Below are 25,086 nucleotides of genomic sequence, written 5' to 3'. Positions count from 1 at the left end.
TCCTTAATTTCCTCAATTTTGGGACTGATGGGGAAATTATCATTACTGTCTCTGTGTGAACGGAGCTTGCTTCAGTTCGCTAGAGCACCCTTTGTAGCATAGCGGCATGTTTTAATCAAATGCACATAACAAAAGCTGTTGTACATAATAGGAACAGCAGGTGTTGGTTTATTTTTTTTTAAAAAGACAAAGTGCTGGAGTAACTGAATTGGTCGGGTAGCATCTCTGCAGACATGGATGGGTGACTTCTCGGGGGCCCTTCATTTGGACCCACGAGCTGTTGGTGTGTGTGTTTGAGGACCTGACGTTGCATTTGTGAGCACTGCTGTTGACACGATTCTTGTTGCGCAGGTGTGTGCATCACGGAAGGCAAGAGCGCAATCAACGCGGGCATCTTCAGCAACCAGCTGACGTATATCGACCACGTTCTGAGGCTGACATACAATGGGGGTGACCCCTGCTCCAGCAACCGTGCACTGCGTCACCGCAGCATCTTTAGCTTCGTCTGTGGCACGGGGGTCGGATACCAGTCCCGTCCTGGTGGCTTCGGATGACGAGACATGCACTCACTATTTCTCTTGGCACACACGGCTGGCCTGTGAACACGAGGTAGTTTTTGCAGAGGCTTCGCAATCTGTAACCTTAAAAATCTATAATTATCACTTAAAGAAACATTCTCATGGATTTCCATTTAATTCCTGTAATTGTTAACTTAAATTAAAAAAAATTAATTTCTTTTAGTGTTTATATAAGTAGTCCTGGTATCTCTGCTCGGCATGCCTGTTTTCTTTCCTATTACAAAATAACTTGTCTTTTTCTTGCACTTCCTGATTTTTCTCGCCAGGTGAGATGTTCGGTGAGGAATGGCAGTTCAATCATTGACTTGAGCCCTCTGTTCCTGAAGAGTGCGTATTATACGGCAGAGGATGAGGACTTGGCTGATCAAGGTGACTCGCCCGACTTTTATATCAGCCTTTGTCAGCCACTGATTCCTCTGCCAGGGATTACTTGCCCCCCTGGCTCTGCCGTGTGTATGGATCCTGTGGATGGACCGCCTGTGGTAAGCTGAACGTTCGTTTGAACAAAAGATAAATACAGAATGCAGGAGTAACTTAGCGGGTTAGGTGGTATCTCTGGAGAAAAAGGATGGATAGCATGGATGTGGCTGGGTCCGATGAGAGGTCCCCCCCCCCCCCCCCCCCCCCCAATTGGCCCCCCCATTCCCTGCCTTGTGGCCAAACAATAGGATCATGGGGAAGCAACCTCGTTACCGTTGGCAATGTCCCATTGTGATGCCATTGCAGTCGGCAACTTGGGAGCCCATTGTGATTGGCATTGTGACATCATCACTGAGAAGACTGGAAGCTGTCTGGGAGAAGGAGTTTTGGCTGGTTTTAAAAATTCAACGATTAATGACTTCGGAAATATAGGTGGAAATGTGACAGGAAGATGTTTATCGCCACCATGGGAAAAATGTGAGTAGGATGTGTGAAAATGGGAAGGCTGTGGCCTAGTGTTTGGAAGAAGATAGGAAAACCAGATTGACACACAGACACATTGTGGGAAGATGGTGGGCACCATCACAAACAATAGTCAATACATCAAGTCAAGTCAATTTTATTTCTATAGCATATTTAAAAACAACTCTCGTTGACCAAAATGCTTTACATTAGTGCAGGAACTAACATGCTACAAACAATGGTACATAGCTCAACAATACATACATAAATACATACATACAGCACTCCCTCAGAGGACCTCAAGAAAGGCTTGAGAGTAGAAATAAGTTTTAAGTCTAGACATATTTCTAGATTTTAAGTCTAGACTTAAAAGAGTTGATGGAGGGGGCAGTTCTGATGGGAAGAGGGTCTGTGGGTCTCTGGCGCCCTATGGCAGCTGCTCTACCAGCTACACCAATGGGCTGCCCTTTTTAGCATATATTCATTCAATGCTTATTGCCAATTTAATCCATGATTTGTAGGTAATTATCAGAAATTCCTTTAATTAGACGGGAAGACCATTATTGGGTGGGAAAGAAGGAAGTTGGGAACACTGATCTTTTATCCAGATTCATAATAGTTTCTTGAGCAGATAACCATTCCCTTGGATGCAAGTTCATAGTTGGTAGCAGCAGCATTTGGGGAAAGTGGATCTTGAGGCCAGTTTTGTATACCTCATTATATTGAGATACTCAGTTTGGGGGGGTGGGGGTGGGGGGGGGGAATAGAGGGGAGAGGATAGAATGGAGAAGCCGGAACGGTTTTCCTTTGAATCCTCCCATTGGCATCACCGTCAAGGAGTTGGGAGATACGGAGTGAAGGGGTTTGATGGAAGAAACGTTTTCTTTAGGGAATGGTTAGGGTCTAGATTGCAGTGAGGGTAGTAGTGGAGGCCGATCCAATCATCAGAGTCGGACAGCACAGACACACACCACGTCCATGCCAACCTCCTTTCCCACTTACGCGAATCTAATTTTCTCATGCTGGGGTAATTTCTTTCTATACTTTACCTATTCGCGTTTGTCCAAATCATCACTCTTAAATGAGCAATCCAGATATCCAGTTTCTATAAAATGTAACTGGTCAAGTATCAACAAGTTTGCAGGTGTTTCGGGAAGGTGAGTGTATGGAGCTAATCAATGTATGAATGGCTGCCTCTCACACCTTAACCACTTCATATACATCTAAACAAAACTATGAGAGGCCTGGATAGGACAGAGAGACAGAATCTTTTTTTCCAGGGTGGAAATGTGGAGCTGTCATAGCTTTAAGGTGAGGGGGGAAAGTTATAAGGAGATGCGTGGCACAAGGTTTTTTTCTTCTCATTCTTCCTCCCCATTGCTCCTGACAGGCAAAAGGGACAGAAGCTTAAAAGCTCGAACCACCAGACACAGGAATAGTTTCTTGCTCTCCGTTATTAGGCTTCTGAACGGCCCTTCCATAAGTTAGTGTCCTGCCCGATTCACCTCTACCCCGTTGTGGACATTGGAGTTTGTCTATGGAACTGATGCGCCACAATGCTGAGAACTGTATTCTGCTTTCTATCTTCCCCTTTGCTCTATTGTACTTGAATTTGACTTGAGTGTATTTATGTATAGTATTATCTGATTGGGTAGCATCCAAACAAAATATTTTCACCATACCTCTGTACACATGACAACAATAGAACCTAACCTAAATATGATAACACGTTCATTGGTTTCACTGATTTCTTTTTTCATTCAATTTTAGGCGATTGGTTATATCTCTGCGCCTCCACGGATTAATTCGGCGACACAGGAGGTTTTTGTTTCTTTCACCAGCAACACGACTTGCCGAGCAAACAAGAAAATGACTTACGACTCCCTCATTATATTTCACTGCGTCAGAGACGTGGACCTGGTGAGTAACTTGCTCACCTACATTTAGGGCATATTACCTAAATTAGGCATTGAAAAAACGTTTTGATCCTTTTGTGAGTACTAACCCAAGGGATGCACTGCCTTAGTGAAATTCATTTTTGCATACAAATCAGTAAGATTATTGCAATACATAAGTATAGTATGCATACTATATGCATAGAAACAGCCCACTGAGTCCATATGCAAGAGTCGCCAGGTTTTGGTGCCATTTTCAAAGTGCCAGCTGCTGCTGGCCATGAAGGCCCATTGCAGCCATCAATCCAGATTGTCCTGCAAACAGTCACTCCTCGCCCGGCCATCTTCAGCCTTCGTGACCCGGGGGCACCTCCCGCAGCTGACCGTGAGGACGCAGAAGATATCCCAGGTTATTCCAACTGGCCCTTTATCCAGCGTTCGTCGCCGACTCCCACCACCCTCTTCTCCGGTTTCCAGTCGTCGGGTGAGCAGGAGAACAATCCCTGAATATAGGCTCCCATTCTGGGCGGCGTAATCAGTAATTGTCTGAAATCACCAGTGCATTTAGTGACCTATGTATTCTTCCATCCAGGGAAGCCCAAAAATGATGCGAAAATCAGTCTGCAGTTACGTGTTTGAATGGGCAACTCCACTGGTTTGTCCGGATTCAGTGGTTACATCGGGCTGTTCACTAACCGAGCAACAGCTGCATTACACATTCAATCTCTCTCCTTTGACAGGAGGAAGTTATCAGGTAATTGTTTAGAAGCATATAAAATTCTAAGAGGCATTGATAAGGGAGATAGTCCAAACCTTTTTCCCAGATTGAAAATACCAAATACTAGAGACGATAGCTTTAGAGTGAGAAGAACAAAGTTTAAGGAGATGTGTGGGGCACGTTTTCTTACACAGAGCGTGATGGTGCCTGGAAGGTCAAGTCAAGTTTATTTGTCACATACACATACGAGATGTGCAGTGAAATGAAAGTGGCAATGCTCGCGGACTTTTGTGCAAAAGACAAATAACCAAACAACCAAACAAATTATAAACACAATCAACACACATATTCTTTTACATAATAAATAATGGAAGGAAAACCGTTCAGTAGAGTTAGTCCCTGGTGAGATAGGCGTTTACAGTCCGAATGGCCTCTGGGAAGAAACTCCTTCTCAACCTCTCCGTTCTCATCGCATGGCAACGGAGGCGTTTGCCTGACCGTAGCAGCTGGAACAGTCCGTTGCATGGGTGGAAGGGGTCTCCCATGATTTTATTTGCTCTGGAGTTGCACCTCCTGTTGTATAGTTCCTGCAGGGGGGTGAGTGAAGTTCCCATAGTGTGTTCAGCTGAACGCACTACTCTCTGCAGAGCTTTCTTGTCCTTGGCAGAGTAATTCCCAAACCAGATGGTAATATTTCCGGACAAGATGCTTTCCACCGTCGCTGCGTAGAAGCACTGGTGGATCCTCGGAGACACTCTGAATTTCCTCAATTGCCTGAGGTGGTAAAGGCGCTGCCTTGCCTTACTCACGAGTGCTGATGCGTGTGATGCCCATGTCATATCCTCGGAGATGTGGACTCCCAGATATTTAAAACAGTTCACCCTATGCACAGGATCTCCATTTATCCTCAATGGAGTGTACGTCCTCGGATGATGTGCCCTCCTAAAGTCCATGATCAGTTCCTTCGGTTTTTTGATGTTCAAGAGGAGGCTGTTATCCTGGCACCAGAGTGCTAGATCAGCTACCTCCTCCAGGTAGGCCCTCTCATCGTTGTCTGAGATCAGGCCCACCACCACAGTGTCATCAGCAAACTTAATTATTGAGTTGGAGCTGAACCTAGCCACACAGTCATGTGTGTACAGGGAGTACAATAGGGGGCTGAGGACGCAACCCTGGGGCGATCCTGTGCTCAGGGTGAGGGACTTCGATGTATTCCCTCCCATCTGGGGGTGCTGGTGGAGGCAGATACATTAGTAGCATTTAAGAGACTTTTAGAAATGCGTGTGATAGGTAAATGTAGGGATATGATCATATTCAGGCAGATTAGATTTGACTTCGGCAGCATGTTTGGAACACACAATGTGGGCCGAAGGGCCTGTTCCTATGCTGTATGTACAGGTCTATATGATTTGGGAAGCAATGCAGCATCGAGTCTCTGGGTGCAGGAGGGCACAATGTTAAAATTGGTAAGCATGTCGGGGAATGTCCAGCAGCAGTAGAGGGCAGTTGTATTTTTATTGGGTGGCACATCGGCAATATAGCTGTGTAACTATCCTTTTGAATATTTCCGCTTCTACCAAATTATGACTCAAGTTATCTCAACTAAATCTTTGTAAGAACCTGGTGTCATTTAATTCCTTTGGAGGTTATATTGGTTTTGCCAGGTAGAACTTAAACAATTTGAGTTTGTGGAAACCTTTTCCTTTTCTCCAGAAATGCTTCCTGACTCGCTGAGTTACTCCAGCATTTTGTGTTTATCTTTGGTATAAATCAGCATCTGCATTTTCTTCCTGAAATAATGTAATGGTAGAAATGAGCATTCCAATTGCGCTGGCACTGAAAATAAAAGTAATGAGGAAGTCAAATGGGTATGCACAAGAGGGCAGCACGATGGCGCAGCTGTTGTTGCTGCCTTACAGCGCTTGCAGCACCGGAGACTCGGGTTCGATCCTGACTAAGGGTGCTGTCTGTGCGGAGTTTGTAGTGTTCTCCCCATGACCGCTTGGATTTTCTCCCACACTCCAAAGACGTAAAGGTTTGTAGGTTAATTGGCTTGGTGTATGTGTTAATTGTCCCTGGTGTGTGTGGGGGTAGTGTTAATGTGGGGGTGATCGCTGGTCTGTGTGGACACGGTGGGCCGAAGGGCCTGTTTCCGCGCGGTGCCTTTAAAACTAAAACTATAGTACAAATTCAGAGAAAGCTTAGCATAGAAAGCAAAGTGCTGGAGTAACTCAGCGGGTCAGGCAGAATCTATGGAGGACATGGATATGCAATGTTTCGGATTGGGATCCATTCATCCGAAGTATTCCCTCGTGCTTCAGAATTACATCCCAAAGTAATTGAACTATTTATTTAAAGAAAGACACAGAGTGCTGGAGTAACACTGGAGTGCTGGATTTCATGCAGCATCTCTGGAAAAAACTGGATAGGTGATGTGTCAGATGGGGACCTCTCTTCCGAATGATTGTTGGGGGGGGGGGGGGGGGGGGGGGGAGAGGGCAGGAAAGAAAGCTGGAAAAGAGGAGCAATGGGACAGCGCATGGCATGTAGTAGGTGAATGCAGGCCAGGAGAGGGGGGGTTTATGGGCGGATTGTTAAACAAAGGCCAGGATGAAAATAAGGACGTGAGCGCAAAAAGGATAAAGAGTTGTTAAGCTTGCAGACAGAGAAGTTGCAAATTGGAAGCAATATTCTCCAGAGATGCTGCCGGACTCACTGAGTTACTCCAGCACTTTGTCTTTTTTCTGCAGTTCCTGGTGATAACATTTTTATGTTGAATTGTTGATTCCTCAGGTTCAGTCTGGACATGGGATGTATCACCTGGGCGTGTGTGCAGCAGTGAAAGATGTGCCTGGTAACAAGTGTAAAGACAGCACAGTCTGCTTAGTGTCAGGAAATGAAATCGCTTCTTTTGGCAATCCAAAGGCAATGACACTAGAGTACGACCACCAGGACCAGTCTCTGATTCTGCGGTACGGGAGTACAGAGCTGTGCCCTAAAGGTAATTATGGGAGCTGTTAATTCCCTTTAACTTAGCATGTTTAGACTTTGGTGATACAGCGTGGAAACGGGCCCTTCAGCCCACCGAGTCTGCACCTACCAGCGATCACCACGTACATTAACCGACACACACTGGGGACAATTTACCGAAGCCAATTATTCGATAAACCTGTATGTCTTTCGAGTGTGGGAAGAAACCGGAGCACCTAGAGAAAATGCACGTGGTCACGGAGAGTATGTACAAACTCTGTACAGACAGCACCTGTTGTCAGGACTGTTGCTGGATCTTTGGCACTGTAAGGCAGAAACTCTACTGTTGCAGCACTCTGCCGCCCTGTTGTATGCTGTAAAGAGAGTGCAAAGGATGACGGATGCATTTCTTCACAGACCAAGTGGAGCTTCAGTGGAGCAGTTAATAGACCTGCTGCCTCAGTGCCGAGGACCCAGGTTTGATCTTAACCTCTGGTGGAGTTTACACACTCTCCCTATGACTGTGTGGGTTTCCTCTGGGTGCTCCGGTTTCCTCCTCCATCCCAAAAATACACGGGTTTGTAGGTTAATCGGCCTTTGTATATTGCCCCAAGTGTGTAGGGAGTGGATGAGAAAGTGGGATAACAGAACTCGTGTGAATAGGTGTGGACCCGGTGAAGAGCCTGTTTCCATGCTGTGTCTTTCAATCAATTCATTGGCCAAATGTTTAGGAGGAATGTACTATTTTTATTTCAATCCCTTTTGCATGAGAATGGCATTCTTTCTTTATGAAGCAGTCCCCAACTTTTTTGGGTGGTTCTGAATTAACTTGGGCAGGATGATGGCTGCAATGTACCTTATAGTGCCCTGTGCTGAGCAAGGAAAATAAACCAAGGATGATTCCCACGTGGCTGTTGGGTGGTGTAGTTGTGCGGCTTAACCAGGGCTCAGTGTGTAAGTTTGGATTTAAAGAAGCCCCTGGAGAAAAGGGAGATGCAGAATTGAAGATTTATTGTATCTGCATGGTAACTGGTTGTTGTACGTTGCCTTTCTACCCCTCATTCTCTTAATGGGAACCTGAGCAACAACGTTTCCGCACAGAGGGTGATGGGTATATGGAGGCTACTATAACGCCATTTAAAAGGCAATAGGACATGTACATGGATAAGAATGGTTTAGAGAGACATGGGCCATACATGAAGGGTCCCGACCTGAAACATTGCTTATCCAATTTCTCCAGAGATGCTGCCTGACCTGCTGAGTTACTCCAGCATTTTGTCTACTATGGGCATACGAGACCAGTTTAGATGGGGCATCTTTGTCAGCATGGATGTTGGGTGAAAGGGCCTGTTTCCGTGCTGTTTGATTCTGACTTTCTTTTGCAGTCACCAAAAGCGGAAAGCTGTGCACGTTTCCTTTCCTGTTTCTCGGATCGTCCTACAGTGAGTGCACGAAAGACGGAAGAACGGATGGGTTTCTGTGGTGTGCCACAACCAACGACTATAACAGGGATAAACAATGGGACTTCTGCAGCAATGGTATGTATCAGTCACCGGCCACTGTTTCCTGTACAAATGGGACGTGACAAATGTTTTTCATCTGAATATTTATGCCTCGGCACACTGAAGTTAAGTTGACTTAATTCACATGGTTTCAGCGACTGCCACTCGGAGATCCACCATCATCTTCCGATGTGAAGATGCGGTGGAGGTGGGGAGGCCTGAGGTACTGAGCGAGACCCTCAGTTGCTCAACCACATTTGAATGGAAGACGAACGTCATTTGTCCACCCAAGCGGATGGAGTGCAAGGTGGTCCACAGTCACAAGACCTACGATTTACGAATGCTCTCCTCCCTCACCGGATCATGGAAGTTTTCCTCTGGCGATTATACGTAAGTGCCAGCTCCCTTTGGTCTCTCCTGCAGTGCCCGCGGTGTGTTTGGGAGCAGTCAGCTTCTCCTCTGCTTCTTCAGAGCTTAGAAGGAGTTCTTAAGTCATAGGAGTAGAAGAAGTAGGCTATTAAGCCTACCTGGTCTATGCCATTCAATCATGGCTGAACTATCTTTCCCCCCTTAACCCCACTCTTCTGTGTTCTCCCCGTAACACTTGCTGCCCTGGGAAATCAATCCTTAAGTTGATTTCCAGTCTTGTTTGTTTCATATAAGGAACAACCAATGCTGGAAACTTGAGCAGGAAACGCGTACTCGAGGTACTCGGTGGGTCAGGTAGTATCTGTGGAGGGAATGGAGAGTGAAGTTTCGGGTCATTATTCTTTTTCAGACTTCAGCCTCTGAAGAAGGATCCTGACTCGAAAGAACGCCTGTCCATGTTCACCAGAGATATTGCCTGACCCATTGAATTACTCCAGCACTTTATCTTTTTGTTTAAACTACCATCAGCATTTTCCTGTGCATAGAGACAAATTGTATTTAAAATGTAATCCCGTTGCTGGAGGCTATTGGCTTTTGTGCAATTTAACTGAGGTAGCATTGTTCTCTGGGGTGTTGCCTCTTTGGGTGGTTACCATGGTAGCTGGAGTTGAATCTGTTCAAGGTCAGGCCCGGGTTGACATTAGTTTTATTCTTCAGGTATTACATGAATCTCTGTCAAGGCATTCACGAAGGACCCACAGGCTGCCCTCCATCTGCCAGTGTGTGCAGAAAGAATAAAAATGGTGGAACACAGATATTGGGACTCGTTCACAGCCAGAATATAACAGTTAAAGGTATGAAGCTTTATAACAAAGGGCGCAGGGAGCATGTTATTTAGATCTGCACAAATCAGACGGTTGTTTCTGAAGTGGACTATTTTAGCGGATCAAGGATTTCCAATCCCATTAAAATACTAAAACATGGAAAGGTGAAGAGCCGATGCATCACCTACTCTTTTCCTCCAGAGATGCTGCCTGACACGCTGAGTTACTCCAGCATTTTGTGTTTATCTTTGGTGTAAACCAACAACTGCAGTTCCTTCCTACCCATTAAAATACTTTTTTATTGCTTTGGTCCATTGGCTTGTGAACCTAAAAACTGCACCCAATTATAATTGTGCTGTATTGACGAAGTAAAATTAATGCTCAATGTGCATTTACTTAAGGACTGTCTCACATCGGTTATGTATTTGCATCCCTCTTGCCTTTATCAAGCGCTGTCTATATTGGGGCCACACAAGATCTATCTCTGACAGATTCCATAAATTAGGGTCAAGGAGTGATACAGCATGGAAACAGGCCCTTCGGCCTAACTTGTCCACACCAGCCAACATGTCCCAGCTAGGCTAGTCCCATCTGCTTGCGTTTGGTCTATATCCCTCCAAACCTTTCCTATCCATGTACCTGTCTAACTGTTTCTTAAATGCTGGGATAGTCCCAGCATCAATGACCTCCTCTGGCAGCTTGGCAGTCACCGAGGTACGTTGTTGAGTAGAGTGACAGCCGCCGGAAAGAAGCTGTTCCTTGACCTGCTGGTTCGGCAACGGAGAGACCTGTAGCGCCTCCCGGATGGTAGGAGGGTAAACAGTCCATGGTTGGGGTGAGAGCAGTCCTTGGCGATGCTGAGCGCCCTCCGCAGACAGCGCTTGCTTTGGACAGACTCAATGGAGGAGAGCGAGGAACCGGTGATGCGTTGGGCAATTTTCACCACCCTCTGCAATGCCTTCCGGTCGGAGACACAGCAGTTGCCATACCATACTGTGATGCAGTTGGTAAGGATGCTCTCGATGGTGCAGCGGTAGAAGTTCACCAGGATCTGAGGAGACAGATGGACCTTCTTCAGTCTCCTCAGGAAGAAGAGACGCTGATGAGCCTTCTTGATCAGAGTAGAGGTATTGTGGGTCCAAGAGAGGTCATCGGAGATGTTGACTCCCAGGAACCTGAAGCTAGAAACACGTTCCACCTCCGTCCCGTTAATGTGGATGGGGGTGTGCGTGCCGCCTCTGGACTTCCTGAAGTCTACAATGAGGTCCTTGGTCTTCTTGGAGTTATGGGCCAGGTTGTTGTCAGCGCACCATGCTGCTAAGTGCTGGACCTCCTCCCTGTAGGCCAGCTCATCGTTGTTGCCGATGAGGCCAATCACCGTTGTATCATCTGCATACTTGATGATGGTGTTAGAACCATGTACAGGTGTGCAGTCATAGGTGAAGAGGGAGTAGAGGAGGGGGCTCAGCACACAGCCCTGTGGAACGCCGGTGTTCAGGGTGAGGGTTGAAGAGGTGTGCTTGTCTAACCTCACAGACTGGGGTCTGTTGGTTAGAAAGTCCAGTATCCAGTTGCAGAGGGAGGGGTCGATGCCCAGGTTACCGAGTTTGGTGATCAGTTTTGATGGTATAATGGTGTTGAGTGCTGAGCTGTAATCGATGAACAGCATTCTTACGTAAGTGTCTCTGTTGTCGAGGTGGGAGAGGGCGGAGTGAAGTGCCGTTGAGATGGCATCCTCCGTACTCCTGTTCTTGCGGTAGGCAAACTGATAGGGATCCAGTGTGGGGGGTAGGCAGCTTTTGAGGTGTGCCAGGACCAGCCTCTCGAAGCACTTGGTGATGATGGGGGTAAGTGCAACTGGGCGGAAGTCGTTGAGGCTTGCTGCAGTGGAGTGTTTTGGCACTGGCACGATGGAGGTGGTTTTAAGGCAAGTGGGGACAACTGCTTGGGCAAGTGACAGGTTGAAGATGTCAGTCCAGACTTCTGTCAGCTGCGCAGCACAGGCCCTGAGCACGCGCCCGGGGATGCCGTCAGGGCCAGCAGCTTTACGAGCATAGAATCGTAGAGTAATCCTCACTAATTGCCCTATTTGCATCTGAAACTTAACCACAGGTCGAAGATTAACACAAAATGCTGGAGCAGATTAGGCAGCATCTCTGGAGAAAAGGGTTTCTAACCAAAACGCCACCTATTCATACCAAATGCTCAGACCAGAATGGTCTTCTTCAAACCAGAAGGGTCTTGACCAGAAACATCACCCATTTCTTTTCTCCAGATTGACCAGCTGAGTTACACCAGCATTTTTTGTCCATCTTCAGTGTAAATCAGCATCTGCAGTTCCTTCCTATACATTTACCACAGGTTAATTTCGCTGTGATAAAGTGACAATTTGTGCTGTGTGGGGGCTCATTTAAACTACAGCTTATATTTTAACCCTGTTATTTCCAGGCAAGCAACTTTTTGTGAGTTATTCGAACGGCTACTATGCATGCAGTACGGGCAAGCACGCAAAGACTGTTGTACAACTACAGTGTTCATCAACAGGAGGGGCACCAGAACTGCTCAGGTGAGAAGACACTTGTTCTCTGTATTGGTGAAAGTATAGTGCAGAGTCTGTGAATGTTAGTCAATTTTGTTTCAAGATTAATGAATCTCTGTTCCATTAGAAGTGGGGCAAAGTTTGCCTCATAAATTGGTCAACAAGGTCTTGGGTTTTGTTGAATTGAATCTGGTGCTGTAAGTCAGCATCTCCACTGCTGCTCCATCTCTTCATTGGAACAGATGTACAGAACTGGATGGGAAAAGGGATAAGCATAGGGGTTTATTATTTTATAGTTAGTGTTTTTAATGTAAATGTACTTATTGTTTCTCCCTTTCCTCTCCCAGCCGAGTCCCCTTCCATCCATATACCTTCCTCTGGCTTCACATTCTGTTCCTCTTCTATCCTTATCTCACACTTTTTGTCCTTTCGTCCCTGACCTTTATCCAACCACCTGCCAATAAAAAATCCTCTTTGCCTGTATCCACATCACTTGCCAGGATTTATCCCACCTCTCTTCCTGCTTTCTTCTTCCCCCCCCCCCCCCCCCCATTGAAATCAGTCTGAACATGGGTCATGACCTGAAACATCCCCTCGTGTTCTCCAGAGATGTTGCCTGACCTGCTGCGTTACTCCAGCACTTTGTCCTTTTTGTAAACCAGCATCTGCAGTCTTTACGTCTACTCTATTACGTCTCTTAAATAGAGCTGGGTTTAAACATTTAAAACATTTATACATGGTTCTAAAGCTTTTGACATAATCCAGATACAGATAGTCTGAGTGTCGGGCACTTAGCTTGTCACTCAGGACCTGTTCCAGTTTCGTTTCGTTTAGAGATACAGCACCTAAACAGGCCCTTCAGCCCACCTAATTAGTGCTAACCAATGATCACACTAATACTATCCTGCATACTAGGGACAATTTACAATTTTTACCGAAGCCAAATTAACCTACAAACCTGCGCGTCTCTGGAGTGTGGGAGGAAACCAGAGCTCCCAGAGAAAGCCCGTGCGGTCACAGGAAGAACGTACAAAGTTCATACAGACAGCACCTGTAGTCAGGATCGAACCCAGGTCTCAATAAGGCAGCACCTAATATCTCCAAAGAAATCTCTTAAAAGCTTTATATTAAATAGCCACTTCAAACTTTGAAGAGTATTTGAAGTTTAAAGACTGACACAAGGAATGCAGATGCTGGAATCTTGAGTAAAACAAAGTGTCAGGCAGCTTCTCTGAAGTCCAAGGATAAGCGACTTTTTGGGTCGGGACTCTTCTTCAGAAAAATTTAAAGGCCTCCTTATTTTAGGTACTTCTAAATATTTTGCCTTATAAGGTGCCTGGGCTGGTGAGATTGTACGGTTTGGGAGTTTACTCCATGTTTATATAACCCGATCAAGCCATTTTGGACTCTTTTGTTGGAACTTGTATGCCTAACCTGAAAAAGGGTCTCGACCAGAATTGTCACCCATTCCTTCCATCGGGAAATGCTACCTGTCCCATTGAGTTACTCAAGCATTTGTGTCTATCTTGCCAAACCATTGCTCTTTTTCTTTCCAGATTTGACGACCAGGAGTGTGAGTTTATAATTTCCTGGGAGACTCGTGCAGCCTGTGCAGTTAAACCACAAGAGGTTTACATGGAGGGGGCCACCATTAAAAACCCCGCCACTGGGAAGGAAGTTAATTTGTCAGCTATTTACTTTAAGTACGTGCATTGCATTTGGTTATTTTGAATTCAACTTCAATGAGTATAAACGTTGAGAGGTCATGGTGCAGTTTTATAAAGCTGCATTTAGAGTATTATGGCCTTATAGAATCTTACAAAATTCTTAAGGGGTTGGACAGGCTAGATGCAGGAAGGTTATTCCCAATGTTGGGTAAGTCCCGAACCAGGGGTCACAGTTTAAGGATAAGAGGGAAGTATTTTAGGACCGAGATGAGAAAATTATTTTTTACACAGAGTGGTGAATCTGTGGAATTCTCTGCCACAGAAGGTAGTTGAGGCCAGTTCATTGGCTATATTTAAGAGGGAGTTAGATGTGCGCCTTGTGGGGGTATGGAGAGAAGGCAGGGATGGGATACTGAGTTGGATGATCAGCCATGATCATATCGAATGGCGGTGCAGGCTCGAAGGGCCGAATGGCCTACTCCTGCTCCTATTTTCTATGTTTCTAGGTCAGTTCTGGGCACCATGTTATAGGAAAGATGTTATCAAGCTGGAAATGGTGCAGAGAAGATGTATGAGAATGTTGCTAGGACTCGAGGACCTGAGCTCTAGGGAGAGGTTGAACAGGCTAGGGTTCTATTCCTTGGAGCACAGAAGCATGGGAGGTGATCTTGTAGCGATGTACAAAATTATGAGAGGAATAAATCTGAGTGACGCACAATCTCTTGCCCAAAGTAGGGGAGTCGAGAACCAGAGGACATAGGTTTAAGGAGTGGGGAGAAATATTTCATAGGACCCTGAGGGGTAACTTTGACACAAAGGGTGGTGGGTGTATGGAGCTTCCAGAGGAGGTAGTTGAGGCAGGTACTACTGCAACTTGAAAGAAACATTTGGACAGGTAAATGGATAGGACAAGTATAAAGGATTACAGGCCAAATGCGAGCAGGTGGGACCAGTGTAGATGCTTCAGCCTTATGTTGGTCGTCATGGGCAAGTTGGGCTGAAAGGCCTGTTTTCATGATATGACCCTGACTCCTTGTGCGTGTGAGAGTGTACATGTCGTGCGTTTTTCAGTTGTTGCTGTAGAGTCGGCTTGTGTTTAACTTGCCTAGCCAGTGTGCCTACTCCCAAACCAGGTGGCAGCAGCAGGTGAGATTTATTTTGAGAATTATTCTTCATACTTTGTCAGGGCCTGTATGATAGTGACAAGTATAATCTTTGTACTCTAGCAGTCTTTGATGGAGAGCTATGTCCCCTCTAGTGACTCTCTGCAATTGTCTCAGTGGAAGGGAGTTACTGTTAACTGATAATATCCAGGTTCAGGAACGGCTTCTTCCATGCAACCATCAGGCTATTAATCACTGTTAGGCTCTGAACAACATTGATTTACAGGCATTATGTTTGCACTATTATTGTCTTATTTATTTATCTTTTTTTAATTTCTGAGCTTTTTTTTGTTTATCATGGGTTTTACAGAGTACTATGTTTACATATCTTTTGTGCTGCTGCAAGTAAGAATTTCATTGTTTTGTTCCGGGCCATATGACAATGAAACACTCTTGACTCGATTGCCTGATTATCATTCCAATCGATTGGAATGATAATCAGCCGGAGTTTTGTTAGGCACAACTCTGTCGTGTCTATATTCTCCCCCAACTTCCCCAAGGATATTAGCCCCATCCGTCCTTGCTGGCTAATGTGCACTGATTCTAGATAACAAACTTGTGTGTTGCAGGTTGTACAAAGCATCCGGTGACTCCAGGTCAAATGGTGATTCATACATCTATGATATTCAGCTCTCGGGTATTGCCAACCCAGAGAATGACAAGTGTCAAGACTCCAACATTTGTCAGATCAAGCAGGGCCAGTCTGCCTTTAGGAGTATTGGCATTCCATCCAAAGCAAAATACTACCTTGAAGGTAAGCATTCTAGAATTTGTTGCCTGCAGATCTAATTTCCTCCAGTCTAGACACGAGGAACTGCAGATGCAAGAATCTTGCATAGAACGCAAACTGCTGGATTAACTCAGTGGGTCAGGCAGCACTTCTGGAGAACATGGATCAGTGACATTTTGGGTCAGAACCTTATCCATACAGAGTGTCTAAATTGTTGCAAGCGTGTAGGATAGAACTAATTTACTAATCAGCGCGGACTCGGTGGGACGAATGACCTGTTTCTGCGCTGTATCACTAAACTAAACTAAAACCAAAGATAGTCCATAAAGGTTCATGGATGTGTTGAGTATTATTAGTAGCATTTCCAACACAGTTGATGGGATGTATATGGCTGTCGTCAGTAAAGCAAAATGATACATTTCCAGCCTGCTTTTTATTCCAGATGATGACTTGGACGTGGTCTTTACTTCCAATTCCTTGTGCGGTCGGGATCGGTCCAAGAATGTCTCGTCCACTGTGCTATTACACTGCAGTCAGACAGCAGGAGAGGGGAAGCCAGACTTCCTACATGAGACATCAGACTGCCAGTATCTCTTTACTTGGTACACCTCCACCATCTGTGCCCTTGTGTGAGTTTCTCTGGCTATTTGTAGATTTAAGCTGCCGAGGACCAATTTTCAATGTTTGTTCATTCTGCATATCTATCTACTGTAATATCTAGCTGTCACCGAACAAGCAATCTGTTTCATGTTGAGAATTCTCTACAGAACCTGGAAGTTTGTACTGTCCTTTCTCCACATGCTTCAACTAATACATGTTACTGAATGATGAAAGGCCTGGATAGAGTGGATGTACAGAGGCTGTTTCTACTAGTGGGAGAATCTCAGGAGATGAGGGATTTCTTCAGCCAGAGAGTAGTGAATTTGTGGAATTCGTTGCCACAGACCCAAGTCATTGGCCATTTCTAATGCAGAGATTGATAAGTAAGGACGTTAAAGGTTATGGGGAGAAGGCAGGAGAATAGGGTTGAGATGGAAAAATAGATCAGCTATGATTGAATGGCGGAGCAGACTCGATGGGCTGAATGACCAAATACTGCACCTATGTTTTGTGGCCTTGGGTTTCTGCAAGTTATTTGTTGAAGGCTTCTACTCGGTTCAAATTTGAACTGAGTTTCAGTGAATAATTCAGGCTGAACAGGTACTTAAGGCTTTTGCCCTGAAACATTAACTCTTTCCTTTTCCAGAGGACATAGGTTTTAAGTTAAGCAGAGAAAGATTTAATAGGAACCCGAGGGGCAACTTTTTCACTCCAAGGATGGTGAGTATATGGAATAAGTTGCCAGAGGAGGTGGTTGAGGCAGGTGCTATAACATGTAAAATATATTTTTGACAAGTACATGGATGATAAGAGGTTTCAAGGGATATGGGCCAAATGTGGGCAAAGGGAACTAGCCTAGATGGGGCTGACTGCTGTGATCTGCTCCGCACTGCTATAATTTCCCTTCCAGCTGCTTTTCTGTGCTCCTGCATTCATTCCAGGGAAGCTGCCAATCCATTTCACGTTACTGGCCAAAGGTTGATTTATGTAAATACCCAGTTAAGGATTTGCTGAATGCTGGCAATGGTCCATAGTTGCTAGACTTGTCCAAGTGTCTTTCAAATGTGATAGTACCTGCCTCAACTACCTCCTCTGGCAACTCCTTCAATATACCCACTATCTTCTGAGTGAAAACATTACCCCTCAGGATCCTATTAAATCTTCCCCTCTCACATTAAACCTATGTCACCTGGTTTATGATTCCCCTACTCTAGATAAAATATTCCCCTCTGCCCTCACAAGTTTCATCTTCAGCCATCTTAAGAACTTTACAGTGTGAAGAAGGGTCTTCTATCCATGTCCTCCAGAGATGCTGACAGACCCCTTGAGTTTCTCCAGCACTTATTAACATTTTATTAAGCTGTGAAGAAAAGATTAACAAGGATGTTGCCAGGATTCGAGGGCCTGAGCTTTCGGGAGAGGTTAAGCAGACCAAGACTTTATTCCTTGGAACGCAGGAGATGAGGGATGATCTGATGGAGGACCAAGATCATGAGAGGAATAGAGAGCGTGAATGCACCCTCTTTTGCCCAGATTTGGGAAGTCGAAAACCAGAGAATATAGGAATATAAGGGACAGCTTTTTTACAAAGGGTGGTGGGTGTATAGAATGAGTTGTCGGAGATAGTTGAAGCAGGAACTATCACAATGTTTAAGAAACATTTAGACAGGCACATGGATAGGATAGGTTTGGAGGGATATGGGCCAAATACAGGCAGGTGGGACGTGTAGATGGGGCATGTTGATCGACGTGGGCAAGTTCTGTCTAAAGAGCCTTGCCATTGCATGGCTGTGTTGAAAAGTTGAAAGTACAGGACAGAATGGGAACATTTTGCACTGACGTGGAAGAGAATGGGTCTGCAGGGTTGCAAGAGGTGCCTGTTTATGAAGAGGTCTGTGTGCCAACAAGGTGAATGTGGCCACAGGAACTGCAGCAGACAGTGCTGGAGTAACTCAGCAGGTCAGGTAGCTTCTCTGAAGAGTCCAGCTTGGGTAGCTTGCAGCCCAGCAGCAAGAACATTGACGTATAAAATTTTGGGTAACTAACGAACAACTTTCCCCTTTCCCCTGTCCTCTTCCATCTCTGTCCCTTCCTCTAACGTGCCTCCTCATTTTTGTAGCCTTTTGTCGTCTTCCCGTCTTTGATAAATGGATTGACAATGCCAATCAAATCCCCCACTCACCTGTATCCACCTATCACTCACCAGGTTTTGTCCTGTCGCCATCTCTCTTCCACCTTTCTCCTCCTTTACTACAATCAGACTGAAGAGGAATCCCAACCTGAAGTGCCATCTATCCATGTCCTTCAGAGATGCTGCCTGACCTGATGAGTTACCCCTACACTTGTATCTTATTTTGAAAGAATATGGAATTAGTTCTAACAATGAGCAGAAATGCATTCTTGGTGTGAGCGGTCTGATTTTGTTTTGAACAGGCCAGCTGTGATTCCAAGCGATTCGAGTGGAGATGCGAAGGGCTTATCTGGAAGGAGCAGAGCGGTGGGGGCAATGCTGAGTGTGCTACTGATAGTGCTGACCGCCTGCCTCTTCATCCTGCTCTTCTACAAACAGGAGCGAAGGTACGAACAAATGACGCAAATTTTGCCCGTGTTTATTTTCAGCTGAATACTGCTCTCTCCTTCCCCGCTGACACATTTAAAAACTGACAACAATAAACCTAAACCTATATCCCTTCCTCTGGCTTCATATTTTACTCATTTCTTATCTGACACACTTTTGTCTTCTTTTCATCTCTTGTCTTTGTCCACCTAACTGCCAATCAAACCCCCCTCACCTGTATCTACCTATCACTTGCCAGGCTTTGTCCCGTTCTCAACTCTTTTCCAGTTTTCCTTCTTTCCCCCGCCCCCACTACAATCGGTGTAAAGGTGAGAGTTGGTGGGCAAGCGAGGGGTTACGATACAATAGAACTTTATTTATCCCAGGAGGGATATTGATCTGCCAACAGTCATAAAAAAACACAAAATACATGAAACATGAAATTAAAGTGATGAGTGGAAAGGCTTGGGGGAATGTGCAAAGTGAGGTGAGGGGGGGGGGGGGGGGGACTCGTTGCAGTCTCAGTTTGCAGGAGATAATGGTGCAGAGGTGATTTAAGGGCCTGGCCCACTTAGGCAAGTTTTTAGACGACTGCCAGCGACTAGGACAATGCAATTCACCGAAGTCAGCCCCGGCGACAACCTACGTTAGCTGGCGACAACCTACGTTAACCCGATGACAACCTACGACAGCACCTACGACAACCTATGGCAGCCCAAATTGTCGCCACTGTCGCCGAAAAATGTTCAACATGTTAAAAACAAATTGGCTTTTGCTTAAAAATCGCCTAAGTGCGACAGACCCATAAGGGGACTGTTCTAATCCTTCTTGGTTTAGGCTGAAAAGCCTCGTCATAAGACTCGGGGCAGCACAGTTGCGCAGGAATAGAGTTGCTGCCAGATACCCAGGTTCCAAGGGTGCTGTCTGTATGGATTTTACGTTCTCACCCCATGACCAGGTGAGATTTCTCCAGGTGCATTGGTTCCCTCCCACACTTCAAAGATGTATGGGTTTGCAGGTTAATTGGCTTTGGTAAAAATTGTAAATTGTCCTTGGTGTGTAGGATAGTGCTAGTGTACAGGGATCACTGGTCGGAGTGGACTCAGTGGGCCAAAGGGTTTATTTCTGCTCTGTGTCTCTAAATTAAACTAAATTTAATAAGGAAGCATTGTGTTTTACGCTGAAGATCCACATGTGGTTTGAGACATTCTGTTTTTGAATAAATGCCAGGTGTCGCTGTAATCATAAATCTATCCCCTTAAATGTGTATTAAAGGTCCAATGAGCGTAACTTCCTTCTTTCTCCCTCCTTTGTAGACCACTTATTTATAATTCTCTCAATTTTTCCAGGGAAGCCATTTTGCAAAAGGTGACAGGGTGTTGCCGGAGGAGAACGGGAGTTGCCTACAAATACACAAAGGTGAGGTTTGCTCATTCTTTTTTTTAACACATTAAGTGGAGATGTCAGGACACCAATGTGTTCGTGTGTCCACAGATGATGGCTCTGGGCTTGTACTCGCTGGAGTTTAGAAGAATGATAGGGAGATTTAATTGAAATCCACCGAATAATGAAAGGCCTCAATGGAGTGGATGTTAATTGAAGATATACACAAAAAGCTGGGATAACTCAGCCGGTCAGGCAGCATCTCTGGAGAAAAAGAATAGGTGATGTTTCAGATCAAGACCCTTCTTCAGACTGGATGTTGCAAGGATTACAGTAGTGGGGAGAGTCTAGGATCAGAGGGCACAGCCTCAGAATAAAAGGATGTACCTTTAGAATGGAGATGAGGAGTAATTTATTTAGTGCAGGGTGGTGAATCTGTGGATGGCATGTCATTGGGTATATTAAAAGTGGAGATTGATAGGTTCTTGATTGGGAAGATTCTTGAAGGGTTTTGAGAAGAATGGGGTTGGGGGGGGTAAAATAGATCAACCATGATTGAATGGTGGAGCAGACTCGATAGGCTGACTGGCCTAATTCTACTCCTATGTCTTCTAATCTATCAATTTATAGTATGAGAAGAATTGAGCAACTAGTTTAGTCCCAGGTTTCTCCATTGGTGTTGCAGCAGCTGGGACAGTTGAGAGCTGGACTCTGCTTGTTGCATGATAGCTCAGTGTATAGATGCAGGAAAATTAGGTCCACTGAGGTGCTCACAGACCAGAGTGTGAGACTAAAAGATCAGTCCGCTCCAGTCCACAAGGCAGGGGTTCCAAATGAGTTTCAGTAAAAGCTGTTCCTCTGCAGATGAGAGAGAAGAATGAGAACTGAGATAATGCACTTTAAGTCATGGAGTAAAAGGCAGGGACCTTCATGACCATTGATGTATAAAAGGGCTTTGGGTGCAAATCTCTAGCTCCCTGAAAGTGGTGAGACAGATGGATAAGGTATGAAGAAGCCAGGGGTGGCAGTGTGGTGCAGTGGTAGAGTTGCTGCCTCACAGCACCAGAGACCTGGATTTGATCCTGACTACGGGGTGCTGTCTGTACAGAGTTTGCATATTCTCCCTGTAACCACGTGGGTTTTCTCCGGGTGCTCTGGATTCTTCCCACATCTCAAAGATGTGTGGGTTTGTAGGTCTATTGGCTTCTGTAAATTATTCCTAGTGTGTAGGATGGAACTAGTGTATGGGTGATCTATGGTCAGTAAGGACTCGGTGGGTCGAAGGACCTGTTACCACACTGTATCTCTAAACTAAACAATAATAAGGCATTTGCTATGCCTCCCTTTATAGGCTGGGGCATTGACTGCAAGAGTTGATATGTGTATCAGCTGTCCACGTAGATCACAGTGCCAGGAGTATTGTGTACAATTCTATTTGCCACTTTACTGGAAGGATGTTGGAGCAACAGTGTAGAAGGAATTCAATAGGATGAATAGAGAGCTTTTGTGAGAAGGAGAGATTGGATTGGCTGGGTTTGTTCTGATTGGAAAAGAGGAGGCTGGGGACTAACCTGATAGAAGTTCACAAAATTGAGAAGCACGGTATTTTCCCCCGGGCAGGGGAGTCTAGAACCAGAGGACACAGGTTTAAGATGAAAGTGAAGAAATTTAAAGGAGATTTGAAGAGTAAGATTTTGTTCACAAAAAAAGACTGTTAGAGTAATTCAGCGGGTCAGGCAGCATCTCTGGAGAACATAGATAGGTGGCATTACAGGTTGGTACCAGAAACACCTGTACATATTCTCCGGAGATGCTTGACCCGCTGAGTTACTCCATCACCTTGCGTCTATTCGTGTATAAAATTGAATCTGCAGTTCTTTGATTTTTCACAGAGTTTGTTCATTTTTCTCCTACTGCCTTCTGACTTGTCTCACGATTGACCCGTAAAATGAGCTCTATCTGAAACCATTGCATTAGAATTCCAACGTGCAAACTGACTAAAAGCACAACACATCAACCACGGGTTCAATCCAACAAGCCAGCATCGCATTTTAATGGAAGTGAGGGGTAATTGTATTCTTCTCTTGCTCAGATTAACGGGGAGGAAGAATGTGATGAAAATGAAACGGAGTGGTTGATGGAGGAAGTCGCCTCATCTGACGAGAGTTGCCTGAAGCCGGGGAAGGATTGCCAGGCAAACGGTCTGAACCACGTAGTTACCCGGCCCGTCAACGCTGATGTCTTCAGCTCCTTCCCCCTGGATGACCAGGACAGCGAGGACGAGGTGCTGACTGTTCCCCAGGTGCGAGTCAACAGGAGCAGGACACAGGGGCGCGGGGAGAGGCAGTGGCACCAGCATGGGCCAACCCGCCAAGGCAGTGATGACGATCTGCTGGGCCTGCCGAAGGGGAGCAAAGGGAACTCAAACTCAAAGCCTCGGGTGAAGCGGGACAGGGCGGCAAAAGACTTGACAAATGTGGCGTTTCACGACGACAGCGACGAGGATTTGCTAGTTTAGCCATGGTGCCTGTCTGCTGATGTACCTGATAGGTCACACACCCCTGGCAGACACGGATGTGAGGGAGCTGTCCTTCCCTGGTGTTTGAGTGACCCTGTTGAAATGCAAATTCCACGGACAGGAACTGCATAAACAACCCTGACCGTTTACAGACCTGTAAAGAGAAAAATCTTCATTTCCCACCAATTGCCTAAAGGGTATTTATATATTAAACGAAACAAAAGCTTGTGCACATGGCCATTTCAAGGGGTGTCAGTCACTATAAAGTGCTCTGCAATGCTTTAACTTTGATCAACTCTTTTTAAGATAAATAAAAAGCAGGGGGAACAGAGTAAAAAGAATGTAGCTTGGTATTTTTTGATTAGCTTCCATGAAGCACTCCTGATTTTTTTTGCATTAGTATTTATTGGAAGTTGTGGAAGACTAGCAAGAGTTGCTGGATGCAATATCTTTAATGTTCCTCTCAAGCAGGAAGCATGAGGAATTGGAGGGCCCGGCCTATATCTTAACTTGTGGGGTTCTGGTTTGTATCAGACAACTATTTTTAGGAGGGGAAGTGGGATCTGCTCTCCTATTACAAGATGACTGTGCTACATGCAGATATGTAAGACGACAGGCCCGTTGCATGTCCCTCCTCTGCATAGTCCACATTATTATCGTCCACGTTCAATGGTAGGTACCAAAGTGCAGCAATCTGTTTTGGGCAAGTGTTCTCTTTTTGTTGTGTCTAAATCTGGGTTTGGGTTCAAAGATTTTTTATTAATTTAGCAATCAAAGCTGTGTGATTTTTGTTTTCATATGACAGGTTTGATAATTTTGGTGTAATTGAAGCGTGCACTCATTACAATAAAATATGAAAATATTCCCAGTCTGGTCCTGCTTCATCGAAGCCCATCTTTTTAAGTTCGAGTTATGTGAGGTAAGTTAAATTAGAGTTATGTGAGGTATGGGAAACAAGTAGAGTAGCTATGGAAACTATGAGATTCAAAGAAGAGGAAGTACTGACACTTGAAAAATATAAAAGTGGATAAGTCTCCAGGTCTTGACAGGATATTCCCTAGGACATTGAGGGAAGTTAGTGTAGAAATAGCCTAGGACATTGAGGGAAGTTAGTGTAGAAATAGCAGGGGCTATGACAAATATATCAAATGTCATTAGAAACAGGAATGGTGCCGGAGGATTGACGTACTGCGCGTGTTGTTCCATTGCTTAAAAAGGGTTCTAAGAGTAAACCTAGCAATTATAAACCTGTTAGTTCGACGTCAGTGGTGGGCAAATTAATGGAAAGGATACTTAGAGATAATATATATAAGCATCTGGATAAACAGAGTCTGATTAGGAACAGTCAACATGGATTTGTGCCTGGAAGGTTATGTTTGACTAATCTCTTGAATTTTTTGAAGAGGTTACTAGGGAAATTGATACGGGTAAAGCGGTGGGTGTTGTCTATATGGATTTCAGTAAGGCCTTTGACAAGGTTCCACATGGAAGGTTGGTTAAGATGGTTCAATTGTTGGGTATTAATGGTGGAGTAGCAAGATGGATTCAACAGTGGCTGAATGGGAGATACCAGAGAGTAATGGTGGATGGCTGTTTGTCGGGTTGGAGGCCGGTGACTAGTGGGTTGCCTCAGGGATCTGTGTTGGGTCCACTGTTGTTTGTGATATACATCAATGATCTGGATGATGGTGTGGTAAATTGGATTAGTAAGCATGCAGATGATACTAAGATAGGTGGTGTTGTGGATAATGAAGTAGATTTTCAAAGTCTACAGAGAGATTTAGGCCATTTGGAAGAGTGGGCTGAAAGATGGCAGATGGAGTTTAATGCTGATAAGTGTGAGGTGCTACATCTTGGCAGGTCAAATCAAAATAGGATGTACATGGTAAATGGTAGCGAATTGAGAATGCAGTTGGACAGAGGAATCTAAGAATAACTGTGCATAATTCCCTGAATCTCATGTAGATAGGGTGGCAAAGAAAGCTTTTGGTGTGCTGGCCTTTATAAATCAGAACATTGAGTATAGAAGTTAGGATGTAACGTTAAAATTGTACAAGGCATTGGTGAGGCCAATTCTGGAGTATGGTGTACAATTTTGGTCGCCCAATTATAGGAAAGATGTCAACAAAATAGAGAGAGTACAGAGGAGATTTACTAGAATGTTGCCTGGGTTTCAGCAACTAAGTTACAG

General features: G+C 45.0%; 1 protein-coding gene across 1 annotated transcript in view; it reads left to right on the top strand.

The window, feature by feature from the left end:
• igf2r (insulin-like growth factor 2 receptor) overlaps nucleotides 1-23,765 on the top strand; it is a 114,981-nt gene extending 91,216 nt beyond the window's left edge. Inside the window, 16 exon segments of the mRNA XM_055639440.1 lie at nucleotides 352-512; nucleotides 514-609; nucleotides 845-1,060; nucleotides 3,231-3,380; nucleotides 3,948-4,109; nucleotides 6,867-7,074; nucleotides 8,429-8,581; nucleotides 8,701-8,935; nucleotides 9,632-9,768; nucleotides 12,187-12,304; nucleotides 13,834-13,980; nucleotides 15,677-15,861; nucleotides 16,280-16,466; nucleotides 18,871-19,014; nucleotides 20,344-20,413; nucleotides 22,470-23,765. Of these exon segments, the coding sequence (XP_055495415.1) occupies nucleotides 352-512; nucleotides 514-609; nucleotides 845-1,060; nucleotides 3,231-3,380; nucleotides 3,948-4,109; nucleotides 6,867-7,074; nucleotides 8,429-8,581; nucleotides 8,701-8,935; nucleotides 9,632-9,768; nucleotides 12,187-12,304; nucleotides 13,834-13,980; nucleotides 15,677-15,861; nucleotides 16,280-16,466; nucleotides 18,871-19,014; nucleotides 20,344-20,413; nucleotides 22,470-22,895 (2,795 nt within the window). The 3' untranslated portion in view covers nucleotides 22,896-23,765.
• The last annotated feature ends 1,321 nt before the right edge of the window (nucleotides 23,766-25,086 follow it).

The sequence above is a fragment of the Leucoraja erinacea genome, chromosome 8, assembly GCF_028641065.1.
Source record: "Leucoraja erinacea ecotype New England chromosome 8, Leri_hhj_1, whole genome shotgun sequence".
Classification (NCBI taxonomy): Eukaryota; Metazoa; Chordata; class Chondrichthyes; order Rajiformes; family Rajidae; genus Leucoraja; species Leucoraja erinaceus.
This window is presented reverse-complemented; position numbering and strand designations above follow the sequence as displayed.